Below are 16,022 nucleotides of genomic sequence, written 5' to 3'. Positions count from 1 at the left end.
TGGTACAGCAGGGATTGCAGGAAAGCATTTCGATAATGTCGGTCGATAATAGGGAAAAAAGGAAAGCGTGGCGACGTTTTATCGACGAACGACCAGATTTTAATTTGGTTACGCGATTAAATATGGCGCAAAAAAGTTAGTAAGGAAAAAATATAGAAACAAAAATAAAGATTAGGGGAATATAAATTATTTAAAGGCCAAAAGGATTTGGTTAAAGAAGGGGAAACCTAATATTACGACCAAATAAAATGGGTCGGTATTAATAAGGCCAGGCGGGGTTACACCCCTCCTAACGACACTCGCCCAAAGAAATTGCCGACAATAAAACATCGATTACTTAAGGGAAAAGTCACGTAACGCCACGTAATCGTTAAAAAGGTGATTTTAATAATTTTTAAAAGATTATAACAAATTAGGCGAAGTGATTTTTGCGATTTGTAACAAATTAAAGGAAATTATATTCGGAATATAGTTTATATAAAGTACGTTTATTACCATATGGATAAATTCGATTTTAGGATTGCTTAGCAGCAATTAAATTCTAATTAACCTTAATATTTACTTAAGAACGATTATAATTTCACCCCAGTTATTGAGAACCCCAGTTACCCAGTTAAGACGCTTAGTTGCTTCAACCCACTGTACTTTACCCTAAGAACAGGTTACCCGATACCTTGATCGTAACACGATCCCAGGTAAAACGGTTAATTAACCGGAACCGTTTGGGATATAAATGGTTAACGAACCAATAAAATATACGCTAATAATATTAGCGTATTTAAATATTTTAAAGGATAATATAATAACGCCTAAAACGGGAAAAAATTACGTATTCGGTATACGTATATTAAATAGTAACGGATTTTTACCGCGTACGCCCACGGATTTTGTAAAAAAACCGGGTGCGCCGAAATTCGTAAAAAGTACCCGGGCGGTGGGATTAATTATTATTAATAACGAATTGGCGCGGGAATATTTTACGTTTAACCGTTTTTTTATCGGGGGTAATATACCGGAACCGCAATCCGAACCCCCGAACCCGACGAATATTACCGTTATATCCGTATAATTTTTAAATATTACGCCCGCGCCGGTACCCCAAACTAGCGTTTAAACGCGTATAATAAAATTTAAACGTTTTTCGAAAACGCCCCGACCTATTATAAAGGTTTTGGAGGTAAATACGAGGGGATAACGCCAACGCGGTAAAGGAAATATAACCCGTGGAGGGCGCGGGGGTAATAATAATAATACAAATTTTGCAAACGCAATTATTTTAAAGGGAAAAAACGTGGTATACGGAAATAATAATATCCATTTAAAACAAATATATACCGAAAACCGGATATTCGTTCCAAATTTTCAATTATGGTTAACGTTTTTATTAACGTTCCTACCTAATTAATAAAATACGTTGGAGGGCGGTAATTATAATTATAAAATATTGCACGAAATTATCGCGGCGGTAATATAATAAAAAAAACCGGATAAAAAGGTTAAACCGTATAAAAACGACCTTATATTTGCGCCTAAAGCCTGGAAAAAGCTTATAGCGCACCCGGATAAAAAGCAGTTTTTTAAAACAGCGAAAACGGAATGGATAAATTTCGAAAAAAAAAATATGGGAAATAACCCTTCGGTCGAACTACATTATAAAACCCGTACCGTTTATATGGGTATTTACGTATAAATTCGACAAAAACGGTTATTTCGAACGTTATAAAGCACGGTTCGTGGTAAAAGGTAATTAATAAACGCCCAATACGTTTAAAAACGTTTACGCGGCGATATTAATAGCACGTAATTTCAGGTTAATATTAATTTTAATGGCGTATTTTAACTTCGAGGCGATCCAAATCGATATAAGCAACGTTTTCCTTAACGTAACGTTTAATATAAATAAATTAATATTTTACACCGCATTAAAAAAGTTTGGGAAAAAAAATATTATATTTAAATTACGAAAAACGTTTTACGGTATAAGGGAATTACCCAAATTTTGGTACGAAAAGCTCCTAAAAACGTTATAAAATTTGGGATTTAAACCAGTTGGTAATAAATTATATATATACGTATTTATATAAAATAGGGTTATCGTAATTTTTTTCGTAAACGATATAATTGTATTATATACCGCAAAACACGCCAAAAACGGTAAAACGGTTATCGACGGCCTGAAAGTTAAATACGAGCTACGGGAGAGGCAGTTTTCCTGGTTTTTTGGGATGCGCGTATTGCGAAATAAAAAACGACGTACAGCGATTTTATTGCACGATTCGTATATCGAAAAAATTGCCATACGTTTTAAATTTACAAAAAGCTTAAAATACCCGCCAACGCCATTACCAAAAAATCCTATAATAAAATACGAGGGGACCGCAATTCCAAAAAAGGTTAAAACCTATTAGGAAATGGTAAAGTTTATTTTATATATCGCAATTATATTTAAACCGGACGTTGCGCACGTAATATTAATATTTTTTAAATTTTTTACCAATTTTAATCCTTTTTACAAACGTTTAATTAAAAAAATACCATTTTATTTATATAGTACGAGGTTTTTAGGAATTAAATACGGAGCGAGCGATTAAAATTAACATTTTATATTCGCAAATAACGCATTTTTCGGCGACGATTTAAATATAAAAAAGTTTTTAAAAGGATACGTAATAATGCTATTCGGAAAAGTTATTAATTGGAGGGCGGTAAGGTAAACCACGGTAACGACGTTTATAATAAAAATAAAATTATACGCATTATCGAAAGCGGCCAAAAAAATTATAACTTTAAAACGGATTTTTAAAAAAATACAGTTAAATTTAGGCCAACCCTGGAATTTATATTGCGATAATAAATAAACGATTCGTTTAATCGTTAATAAAAACTTTCGCATTAATATTAACCTGCGTTATATAAATATATAAAATATATAATTTAAATAGGAATACGCCAAAAAAAACTTCCACGTTATTTACCTGGAAATAAAATTTATACCTGCAAACGGATTTACTAAATCGTTATCGATCCCCAAATTCGAGCATTTTAAAGTATTTTTAAATTTTTATAACGTTTAACAAAATTTAAAAAGGAGTTCGGAAATACGGTAAAAAGTATAATATTAAATAACGCGTATTAAACCTATTAAAAAAAAAAAAAAAAAAACAACGATAAAAAGCAACGAATATATAAAATAACGAATATTTAGGGCCGAAACCCACCCATAAAAAAACCTAATGGCCGGCGCCAGCGCCGCCAGGAAATAATACGAAATAAATACCCGTAATAGGTTAATTATTAAAAATCGCACCTATTATTACCGGTACGCCACCCATAATAACCAATCCTAATCCCATTTAAATACCACGAAATAACGTTTCCTTTACGTTTTACGGCGCAAAAAAAATATTAAAAACCTTTTTTACGGGTTTTAGCGCAGGAATATTTTTCGCCTGGAAAATTACCAATTTTTTCGTTTAGGATTCGGTCCAATCCCGGAAATAATACGTAATTACGTTCCGAAGGAATTGGATTTTTTTAACGGGGGTACGCGGCGATATAAAAAACGCCTGGTTTAAATCGCGTGCGACGTATTTAAAAAATCCCCCAATTGGGAAAAAAAACAGGTATAATTATTTCGGTAATTTTAATAACGCGGTAAACGCGTTCCCCGCGCACGGGAACGCACGCCGGGCTAATTAACGTATAAACCGGTCGCAATTCCGGATAAATACGCTTTCGTATACCCGAAATATAATACCGGGTAATTTATAAAATCGTTTGGGCGTATACGGCGGGGGCGAAAACGACGCGATTATATTACGTATATTAATTTACGCTATTTATAAATAAACGTTTTAAAATAGGGGAAATATTTACGGAACGGACGGGGCGGTTATCGTTATTTTTTTTATTTTCCTCCTTTTTTTCGGTTTCCTCCCTCCTCCTTTTTTTTATATTTTTCGGTTTTTATATATATAATTAATATTACCCCACGTTTTTAAACACGGTTTGGGAACAATTTACGGTATTTTTAACGCCGCGCGCGTTTTTAATACGCCCGGAAGCGGTTTTAAGGGCGGCGGTTTAAATAAACGCGGGGGCGGGTTCGGTAGCGGTAAAAACAGCAACGGGGGCGGGTTCGGTAGCGGTAAAAATAATAACGGGGGCGGGCGCAGGGTCGGTAGGATTTTTAACTATTAATATTTCGGTAATAATTTTTTCGGTTTACGTTTCGGAAATTACCGTTTCGGCGGGGATAATGGCGGGGGTTATATCGGTAACCGCAAAAGTAAAAGCGGCGCCGGTAACGACGGTAAAAAAAACCTATATTTTACCGTTAATTTAACATTATAAAACCGGTTGCGATATAAATTATATTTTTTAGTTTTTAATTTCCCGTTGGGAAAATTGAAAAACGCGTTGCAATTGCAACGTTTCGGTGGTATTAATTCGTTTATATATATATAGGGAGCGCGTTAATTAAATCGCACGTTCGTAAATTCGCCAAAACGTAAATAAAGATTTATAATTGTACGCGTTTTTCGGCGCGACCAAATCGATTCCTATTAATAGGAATAAAAAAAAATATTATATTATACCCGTTAACCAACGTTTAACCGGTATTTAGCGTATAGCGCGGTTTATACGCAATTTAACCCGCCAAAATAAACGGAAAAACACCTATTTTTATTATTATTGCTATTACTTATTACGACCAAACAAGTTGGGCCAATACCAGTAAGGCCAGGCGGGGTCACACCCCTCCTAATAACACTCGACCTGAGAAAACACCGACCGATAGGAAATAAGATTATGTAAGGGAAAAGATCACGTAACACCACGTAATCGCCAAAAGAAGTGATTTCAATAATCTGTAAAACCTCGATTGGGAATTATAAATTAAATAAATTAAAGGAGATTATATTTGGAATATAGTTTATATAAAACGCGTTTATTGCTATGTAAATAAATTCGATTTTAGGATTGCTTAGCAGCAATTAAATTTTAATTAACTTTAATATTTACTTAAAAACGATTATAATTTTACCCCAATTATTAAAAACCCCAATTACCCAGTTAAAACGCTTAATTGCTTTAACCTATTGTATTTTACCCTAAAAATAGGTTACCCGATATTTTAATCGTAATATTTTAATTGTTCCTGTTCAGTATTTTGCTTTAAAATATACCGAGCAGTATCGCCGAAATAATGTTTTCCAATAAAACCACCCTTTAAACCCCTTTTACTATTAACGTTCCGGCCAACGCTAACGCTTTGCGTTAAATGGTCGCGACGCTCCAAGCAGAAAATCGATAATTCCAGGAACGAATAACCGAACAAATTAATCGAACTAATAGGAATTATATTAAATATTTTTTATTATTATTTTATAATGGTATCCCAGGTACCCTGCAGGGATTTTTTACGGGAACCCGGGCCTATTTTCACTTTAACGAAAACAATTTCGATAATAACGCAGAAAAGGTTATTTACGCAGTTTTGTTATTAAAAGGCGATGCGTTTACCTGGTTCGAACCAATCCTACGAAATTATTTGGATTATAATAAAAAAAAAAACCGTAAAATTAAAATTAACCGCATTTTCGACGATTACGAGAATTTCGAAAAATGTTTTAGGGGAGCATTCGGTAGCCCAGACGAAAAACGCACAATTAAACGTAAATTGGTACGTTTTACCCAAATTAAATCGGTATTTAAATATGCCAGTAAATTTCGATAAATTACCGCCAAATTATTATGGGGCCCCGAAGCCCTAATGGCACGTTTTTATGCGGAATTTAAAAAAAAATTAAAAACGAATTTGTTAAAAAAAAACGACCCGATATTTTAACCGAGTACGTAAAATTAACAATTAAAATCGATAACCGATTTTACGAACGGAAATTGGAACGACGCGAAGGACGCAGCGTATGGGGGCCAATTTTACGATAAATTAATACGGGACGCAAATACTAATACCTTAAACCGTTTCGCTAATATAGTATTTCCTACGGAATATATAACGGATTTATAAATTTTAACGCGACCCAATATAAAAAACCTCGCAAAAACCCCAAAAGTGGTAAATATTTTAAATGCGAAAAACCAGGATATATAGCCAAATTTTGTCCCTAAAGCACTCCGGACTTACACCCCGATTCCAAAAAACCACGAGGATTAAATACCACCACCCACCAACAAATACCACCGGATTAATACAATTTAAAAAGCTGGACCATATATTACGACGATAATTGCATAATCCATAACAGCGCAAAAATGGACGCAGGATAATACCCACAAAAATTTAAAAGCATTCGGACCTTAGCAGTAGGAGACCGTATACCCATTAAAACCAAACCACCGGCACAATTACGCAAGCAAAACGCTAAATTACCCGAATTTACGGAATTAAATACCTTAAAAAAATTAAAACCAAAATTATTGGGACAAACCCACCGCATCCGGATAATCTAATAAACCCCAACGGACGAATTTAATAACGAGTTAAAAAACGAATTTAGCGAAAAAAAAATTATATTTTCAAACCTATATAGTGCAGTAAAAAAAAACAACCTTTATATATATAAGAAAAAACTTATCGATTTATACCGAAACGACCAATTAGTGCAATTTCCCGGAATATTATTTCGAATATAAATACAAAACCCTATAAAATTAATCGATCCAATTTTCGGAAATTACCCAATTTTGGATATTAAATATCCCAAATATACAAAAATTTTTTGGGTAAAATGTTTTCGAAATAATTGCGGATTGCATTTTAGCAGAAAAATAATCCACGATTTTTTCCCACGACGACGTAAAATAACAGGCATCCACGAAATATATACCACCATTAAATTACCCAATTGGGAAATTAAAATAAAATTTAATACCGAATTAGCGGTAATTTTTACCCTTTGTAACGATTACCTTATAATATATTATAACCAAAAACAATTCCCATAGTACGAATATACCCGAAACATTTGCAAAATATATATGTTAACCAAAGCATAGGCATAGTACGAAACGAAATTACGATAACCAGGACCCGCACCCATAATTAAAATTGTGTGGAACCCTAACGTTAAAAATAACGAAATACCTATAAACGCACGAAAAACGCCTGCATTAACAGGGCACCGATTTAATAAAATTAACGTTAAAAACAGCTATACGCCCCGAAATAAGAAGAATAAGGACCCACGACGCAAATTTAATAAGCTAAAAAACTAGGACAACCAGACGGTACAGGGCACTAGACGGTAATAATAAAAACGGAATAAAAAACCTTAAACGCCACGCAAACCACGAAAGCAGTACACGAATATATATTTTTAAATATACGATTTAATGGAAAATTTATACGAACGCTTTTTAATAGCGGAGCACAAAACAATTACATTTTTCTAAAAATTGTAAAAAAACGACGAATATTTTGGCGATAAAAGGAAAAATTATATCGACTATAAACCGTAAAAAAAAGGTAGTTTTATACGGGAACGGTATTATCGAAACAAAGACCGTATACCTTTGGATGGAAAATTATAAACGAAAGGAATAAATTATTTTGGATATTACGGAAATAGGGAATAAAAATATAATTTTAGGAATTCCCTGGTTTAAAAGGAGCAACCCCCGGATAAATTGGATTACAGGCCAAATTTAATGGGAAAAGCACCTAATTATTAAACGATTTCCAATATAGCAGGGTTTATATAAGAAATATAAGGTACGGAAGGATTAAATAAAATAAATGGCGTATTTATAAAAAGGACGACCAACCCCGGAGCCAATATCGGAAAAAAAGCGACTATTTACAGGTTAAAACCGATTCAATTACATAATATAAACCACGAAAAAACAGACCAAAAACGGCAAAATCCCAGAAAAATACCAAAATTATACACGGTTATTTAACCAAAAATTCGAAACAGGATTACCCGAGCATAGTCCGTTCGACCACGAAATACCATTAAAAAAAAAAACCCAACCAAAATTCCATAAAATATACGGTTTAAATCCGACATAAATGGAAACTTTAAACGAATATTTCGCGGAAAATTTCAAAAAAAACTATATTAAACCATCGACATTACCAACAGGATACCCAATCCTTTTCGTACCAAAAAAAAACGGAAAACTACGATTATACGTGGATTACAAACAATTAAACGACATTATAATAAAAAATTGCTACCCGTTCCCATTAATAGGAGAATTTCGAAATATGTTTTACCAAATATAATGGTTTACGACACTAAATTTTAAAAAAACATATAATTTAATCCGTATAAAGGAAAGCGAGGAATGGAAAACAGCATTTCGCACTAAACGAAAATATTACAAATACCTGGTAATGTTTTTCGGTTTTACCAACGCCCCCGCAACTTTTTAAACTATAATTAACTACGTTTTTAGGGAATATTTAAATATTTTTGTCGTTATTTACCTGGATAATATTTTTATTTTTTCCAAAACGTTGGAAAAATATAAAAAATACGTCCATACAGTTTTACAAAAGCTATAAAACGTTAAACTTTTAATTAAACCCGAAAAATGCATTTTTTACAGCAAATAAATCAATTTCCTAAAATATATTATCGCCCCTGGAGAAATTAGGATGGAAAAATCAAAAATCCGAGCAGTAAGGGAATAGCCCCAACCATAGAACGTAAAAAACGTTCGGGCATTTTTTGGATTCGTGAATTTTTACAAAAAATTTATTAAAAGTTACGGCGCGATCGCCACCCTATTAACCAATATAATTAAAAAAGATTTAAAATTCCAATGGACGGAACAAATATAGCAAATTTTCGAATAATTATAAAATGTAATAGCATAAAAACCGATTTTTAAAATATTAAACCCAACGAAACCCTTCGAAATCGAAACCGACGCATCCGATTACGCAATCGGAGGATAATTTAACCAACGAAACGAAAAAAAACGCTTGCATTTTTGCGCCTTTTTTTTACAAAAATTACATAAATTAAAATTTAATTACCAAATCCACGATAAAAAACTTATAGCTATTATCCGAACATTTAAAAAATGGAAACCATAATTATCCGGAATTAAATACGAAATATTAATTTATACGGATTATAAAAACTTAACCTATTTTACCACCAGCAAAATGTTAAATAAACGATAAATTAAATAAGCAAAATTCCTATTAAAATTCCATTTTAAAATTATTTACCGAAAAAGAACAGAAAATGGCAGGGCCGACGCTTTTAGCAAAAAACCAAATTATAAAAACATAATACCCGAAAAAATACGGAAAATTTTTACGGTAAACGATAACGGAAACCTTTTACCAGTTTACCGAAATTTTATAACGACCAATACGGTAATTATACCAAAAAAATACGGAAAATCCACGAAAGCAAAGCTTACGGATACCAAAGGATTTCCAAAATATGGAAACGGTTAAAACAACACTATAATTTCAAAGGAATACGATAAAAAATACGAAAAACCATTAAAAATTGCGAATTTTGCGCAAAAAACAAATCCGCCAAACACAAATTTTACGGGTTTTTACAATTTTTACCAACCCCTGACAAGGCCTGGCAAACTATTATAATGGATTTTATCGTTAAGCTACCACCTTCCGAAAAACTATTTATTAAAACTAAATATAATAGTATATTAATTATAATGGATAAATTTATTAAATACGCCTATTTCCTATTTTATAAAAAAAGTAGCAACGCCGAAAAAATCGCTTATATATTCCTACGAATAATTGTTAATAACCACGGATTTCCAAAAAGCATTATTACGGATAAAAATAAGTTTTTTACATTAAAATTTTGGAAATTTTTAATAAAATAGCTAAAAACCGACCATAAATTATTTACAATATTTTACCTACAAACAAATGGACAAATAAAACGAGTAAACCAAACATTAAAACAATATTTAAAATGTTATATAAATTATAAGCAGGATAATTGGGTACGGTTATTACCCACAATATAATTCGCATACAATAATTTAAAAAATAAAAATACCAAAATAACCCCGTTTTATACCAATTACGGATTTAACTTTACGGTATATGGAAAACCAAAAACCACGATTACGGTCCCACGAACCGATAAACAAATAAACGAATTACGAAAATTCCACCGAAAATTCCAACAAAAATTGGAATTTGTACGAAAAAAAATAACCAAATACGCTAACTAATATCGGATAAAGGGATTATCCTTCCAGGAGGGAAATAGCGTTTATTTTATTCGACGTAATATTAAAATATAACGACCAAATAGCAAATTTAATTACAAAAAGTTTGGATTTTTTAAAATCGATAAAAAAATTAATAAAACCAATTATAAATTATTATTACCAGGAATTATAAAAATCCACCTAACGTTCCACGTATTATTATTGGAATTAGTACCACCCGGTACCAGTATATAAAAAATAATCGAAATCGACGAAGAAAAAATATACGACGTCGAACGAATATTGGACCACAAACGCAACCACGGTAAAATAAAATATTTTATTAAATAGGAAAATTACGGATACGAAAAAAACATTTGGGAACCCCTTAACCACCTCCAAAATTATTAGGAATTATTCCGTTAATATTACCAGGAATTGGATTTGCGAACAAATTAACCAAAAAAAAAAGGACGATTTAAAAAAGCATTATTTATTATTCTTAAAAGTTAAAAATCGACCAAAATTCGAAACCATACCATTAGACGAACCTATAAAAAAACGATTAACATATATTAATAAATTAAAATATACGGATAAAAACAATTTACCGACCGAATATTGCGTAAAAACATTTATTTCGTCCAACAAAAAAGGATTTAAAAAACTTATTGGGAAGGTCGAATCCCAAACGAAATTGGAATCCGGAAAAAGCGATTTTAGGGACATTTTAGGAAAAATTTCGGCCGATCGCCGCCGCTTTTCCTGTTTTACCTTTTTACGCTCGATTCGATCCAATTCCTCCAAATCGTTAATCCCGCGAAATATAGCTCGTATTATTTTTTTAAATTACAATTTTTTTTATTTTCGCAAACGGAAAAATTTCAATTGTTTTTCCTAAATTTTTTGCTGTTTTACCAAAATATCTTTTTCCAAAACCTCCATTTTAACATTAAATTTGGAATATTACCGACCGATATTACGCAATTGGGTATTCGAAATACCTAATACGTCGTAATTAAAACGGTTAACACGGAAACATTCGATGCAACGAAAGGAGTTTTGCGGGGATATTGCGTAACGCATTATACCGCGAAATTTATAATAAAAATAAAAAGGTATATCCACCGAAAAAGGAAGGAAAAAAGCAAAAAAAACGTAACGACGTTCTGTCGACGAACGACCAAATTTTAATTTAATTACGCGATTAAATATGGCGCAAAAAGGTTAGCAAAAAAAAAATATAGAAACAAAAACAAAAATTAAAGGAATATAAATTATTTAAAAGCCAAAAGGATTTAACCAAAGGAAAGGAAACCTAATATTACGACCAAACAAATTGGGCCAATACTAGTAAGGCTAGGCGGGGTTACACCCTTCCTAATAATATTCGACCTGAAAAAACACCGACCGATAGGAAACAAAATTACGTAAAGGAAAAAATTACGTAACACCACGTAATCGCCAAAAAAAGTAATTTCAATAATTTGTAAAACTTCGATTGGGAATTACAAATCAGATAAATTAAAGGAAATTACATTTGGAATATAATTTATATAAAACGCGCTCATTACCATATAAATAAATTCGATTTTAGGATTGCTTAGCAGCAATTAAATTTTAGTTAACTTCAATATTTATTTGAAAACGATTATAATTTCACCCCAGTTATTGAGAACCCCAGTTACCCAATTAAGACGCTCAGTTGCTTTAACCCACTGTACTTTACCCTAAGAACAGGTTACCCGATACCTTGATCGTAACATTACTGCTGGTGCTAATATCGACGTTAACAAACGCGCAAACCGTTAAACGCAAATTATAAGGCGTAAACGATTATTTACGAATTTGGTATTTGGGTATAAAATAAAATTTAAAATTAAAATTCGGATTTAAAAAAACGAACGAAATATATATTCGCCGTACGTTTACCAATTTTATTACAAATTATTATCGCTATTAATATAATAAAGGGTATAATATTACGGATTCGTCGCCATTAAAAAAAGTTTACCGCCTGCGCTAAATATAATAGGAAATGTTAAAGGTTGGTAAAACCCGTTTGCGGCGCGCGTTGCACCGCTACCATTTATTAGCATTATAAATTTCTTTTATTTACGTAAATAAATATATATAAATATTGGCCGTAAAGGTTATATATAGTTATATAAACAGTTAATTTTGTTTATTTACGCAAAGTTAACTGGGGGGTGTATTGCAGTAAATAGATTTTGGCATTATATGACCAGATGAGTTTAGTCAGCGCTGTGCACACCATAAAAGCGCTGCCACGCTCGTTAGCCTAAAAAGCGCACCCTACCTGACTACATGGCTCTCCTACCACTTATGCAGACTGCACGTGTACGTTCGTGTGCGTCACCAGTTACGTGATTCCTGCCTCCCAGTTTCAACTTTAAGCTTGGTCATAAATAATTTTCAACACAACAAACTACCTCGGCTGCTCGACCCTCCCTATGAAATGCTCATCTCTAAGCGCCTTTGCCGGGACGAGTAGTGTCTGGGGACTACGAACCAATATCTGATTCTCTGCCCACTGTCTCATCCGAGATACCTTTGATTTTGCCCCTTTCACCGCTGCCTGAAAATCCTTGTCCCATAATGCGGAAGAAGTGGGCGTCAGCGCAAGCAAAGTGCCTTCAATGTGCCCCAGGTAGACATTGAGGCCTTGCAAAGTCTCCAGCACCCGATACGGAGAGCGCGGCTCGTCTTCTCTGGGGAACAACGCCTCGCGGAGGGTTTTTGCACGACTTTGACCCGTTTGCTTGTTCTCGCCATACTTGGTGGCAAAGGTCTGGATCTCGACACGGGCGCTTTCGGCGAGTCCTTCAAGGACCTTCAGCCCACCCTGAACCTCGGCATCGTGTACCAGCCTGGGTATGATCTGGGAGTATATCTCGGCCAGCTGCACAATGCACTCCTGACATTCTCCAAGCCAGAGCCCCAAGTGGCGTTGTCTGCCGGCGAGATCCGCCTTCATAGAAGCAGCGTCGGCATCGGCATCTGAAAAGTTGCGCTTGTTGGCATTCTTTGCTGCCTCGCTCTGTGTCTCCTTGATGTATGCGCCTTTTGTATCGGCAGGGATACTTTCAATCCTGACTGCGCCTGCCTTGAAAGTTGGCTGCTTCGATATAGGATCCCAATAAGCTGGAAAGTGTCAGTATCAGTGGGGAAAATTGCTAAGCGCACAGGAGAGGCTTTGACTCACAGATCGTCAAGTCGTTGGCGGCTCTGGCCCTGCCATCTTCAGAGTCCCAATATCCAAAGTGGAAGGGAATAAAAGCCTGGCCGGGAATTATATCCCCAATTCGCGCCTTGACTTCAATAGCACCGCGTCTTGACCGTACAATGACCACGTCACCATCCTTGACATTGAAACGGAGCGCATCCTCCTCAGAGAGCCGGACTTCGGGTTCAGTGCAGGCCTTGCGCAGTGCGGGAGCACGCCCAGTTTTTGTTCTTGTGTGAAACTGGTAAACGTTCCGCCCCGTTGCCAGGCGTAGAGGATACTCGTCGTTTGGTTCTTCAGGATGAGGCACATATCTGCACGACTTGATAATTGCCCGGCCTGCCGGATTCAGGACGCGGTACTGATCTACTGTGTATGGGGTGCCTGTTTCGAGGTCGTGTCCAAACGACTCGCACTCGTCCAGATCCGTATAGAATCGACCATCTTCATAGAGCCTCTCTCTACCCATCGGCCAGTCTTGGTTGCAGGGCCATTGGATGCCAGATCCCCCTGTAAGTTTTTCATAGGATAATCCAGTGTAGTCGCAAGGCCTCCCAGCGGAAACGCGCTTCCAGGCCTCAAATACCTCCTCCGGCGTAGTGTAGGGAAGCAAATCATTGCCGTCCTTGTCCTTGAACCCCATCCGGCGGGCATAGTCCAGAAAAATCTCCAGGTCAGACCGAGCCTCTCCGGGTGGATCGACAGCCTTGTGTGATATGTGCACGGTGCGGTCGACATTGGTGAAGCACCCTGTTTTCTCACCCCATTGAGCCGCAGGCAGCACCACGTCCGCAAGCTGCGCAGTCTCCGTCATAAAAATATCCTGGCAGACGACAAACATCTCAGGAGAGCTAAAGATACGCCGGATACGAGGCAAGTCCGGAAGGCTAACCAATGGGTTCGTGCCCGAGATCCAACACATCCGTATTGATCCTTGCTCCATGAAGTTGAGCATGTTCTGGATATGCGTCGGCTCGCACCAATGTGGAAGTTTGGTAACGTCAATGTTCCACAGGTCTGCAAGCTCCTGCATATGCCGTGGGTTTTGATGATTTCTAAAGCCGGGGTACTCGCCGTCGCAGCCAGTCTCACGGTTGTTTTGCGCTGTTGGCTGACCGTTCATCTGTAGCACGCCACTCCCCGGCTTGCCGATCAGACCTCGGATTAGGTTGATGTTGTTGATTTGGCAAGCACTGGCTGTTGCCTGGTTAGACTGGTAGACACCCTGCAGAGCGGTCGACAGTAGACTCTGTGTTTGACCGAGGATGGATGCAGCCGTCTCAATATCCGCCGCCGGCACCCCCGTCAGCTTCTCAACGTGCTCGGGGGTATAATCCTTGACGGTTGCCTTCAACTCAGAGACGCCTATTGTATGCTTGGCAATAAAACCATCATCTACCCACTTGTTCTCAAACATGACATGTTGGATCCCGTTGAGCAATGCCAAATTTGTCCCAATCTTCGGAGCCAGATGCAGTGTTGCCTTTTTGGCGACCTTGGAACGCCTTGGGTCGACAACTATCAATTTTGGCGGATGAGGACCTTCTAGACGATCAAGTATTCGAGACCACAGCACAGTTTGCGTCGCAGCCATGTTGTGACCGACCATGAAAATACAATCGGTGTAATCAATGTCAGTGTATGATCCAGCCTGACCGTCTGACCCGAAAGATTCCCTCATCGAGGCTGCAGCAGTTGCTGTGCACAACCGCGTGTTGCCATCCCTATGGTTGAATAGGTTAGGTCTTGCTTCGTGTCGGGATTCTCTCAGAAGAGCGTGCGGGCCATACCTACATGTGCAGCGTGTTTAGCCCAGCTTTGCCGATGAGAGCCAGAGCATAATACTCTTCTAGAAACAGTTGACCAGAGGTGTAGAATGATATACTGTGGTTCGTGAGCGTTGTAGAAAGCCCCTTCGACTTTCTCACTATGAGATCCATCGCCTCATCCCAGCTGGCTTGTTCAAGACGTCCGTTCTTGCGAACTAAGGGTTTTGTGAGACGATCTTTGCTATGGATTGATTTCCATCTGTAAAGAATCGGCGTTCAAAATTAGGCCAAGGCTTTACTTTTTTGGCACATACTCTCTCGACTTACCCATGAAGCCCCTTGGGTCCTAGACGACCCTTGTTTACTCGATCTGTGGCCCGCCCTCTCACACCCACCACTTGTCCGTCTTTGACGCCGATGTCCAATCCACACCCGTTGCTAAAGCCATGCAATTTGTTAGCTTATGAAACCTAGAGCCATGATAGATCACGAATGACCCCTCACCTGCAAAGAACGCAGGCACTCTGCACCCATTTTTCGGGCTCCTCATCCCATGCGTAGTCGACTCTTGTCGGCCATTCAGCCTTGTATGGTGCTCGCGGTCCCCATATGTCCTCTATGGAGTTGCGGCACTGAGACATGGGAGACAGTTGCTCGTGCATGATGCCTTCAATATCTACAGACGTAGGCTGGGGGAAAGAACCCAATGATGCCTTGGCATTTCTGATAAACCATTGCAACGGTGTTGTTAAAGTAATATTCTATACTTTTACATGGGTGTAATGCTCTTCTAGTGTAGGCATAGCCTGCTCACCGCCATA

At 36.5% G+C, this 16,022-nt stretch overlaps 1 protein-coding gene across 1 annotated transcript; it reads right to left on the bottom strand.

Annotated features, from left to right (window-relative positions):
* Positions 1 to 12,634: 12,634 nt before the first annotated feature.
* PpBr36_06401 (uncharacterized protein) lies at positions 12,635 to 15,863 on the bottom strand (the record flags this gene model as incomplete). Its single annotated transcript, XM_029893546.1, has 5 exons — positions 12,635 to 13,350; positions 13,412 to 15,156; positions 15,227 to 15,442; positions 15,529 to 15,639; positions 15,706 to 15,863. The coding sequence occupies 5 exons, from the start codon at positions 15,861 to 15,863 to the stop codon at positions 12,635 to 12,637; spliced, it is 2,946 nt and encodes a 981-aa protein (XP_029746573.1).
* Positions 15,864 to 16,022: the final 159 nt, after the last annotated feature.

This window comes from Pyricularia pennisetigena (assembly GCF_004337985.1).
Source record: "Pyricularia pennisetigena strain Br36 chromosome 4 map unlocalized Pyricularia_pennisetigena_Br36_Scf_6, whole genome shotgun sequence".
NCBI lineage: Eukaryota > Fungi > Ascomycota > Sordariomycetes > Magnaporthales > Pyriculariaceae > Pyricularia > Pyricularia pennisetigena.
Note: the sequence above shows the minus strand (reverse complement) of the source record. Positions and strands in the feature narration are given on the sequence as shown.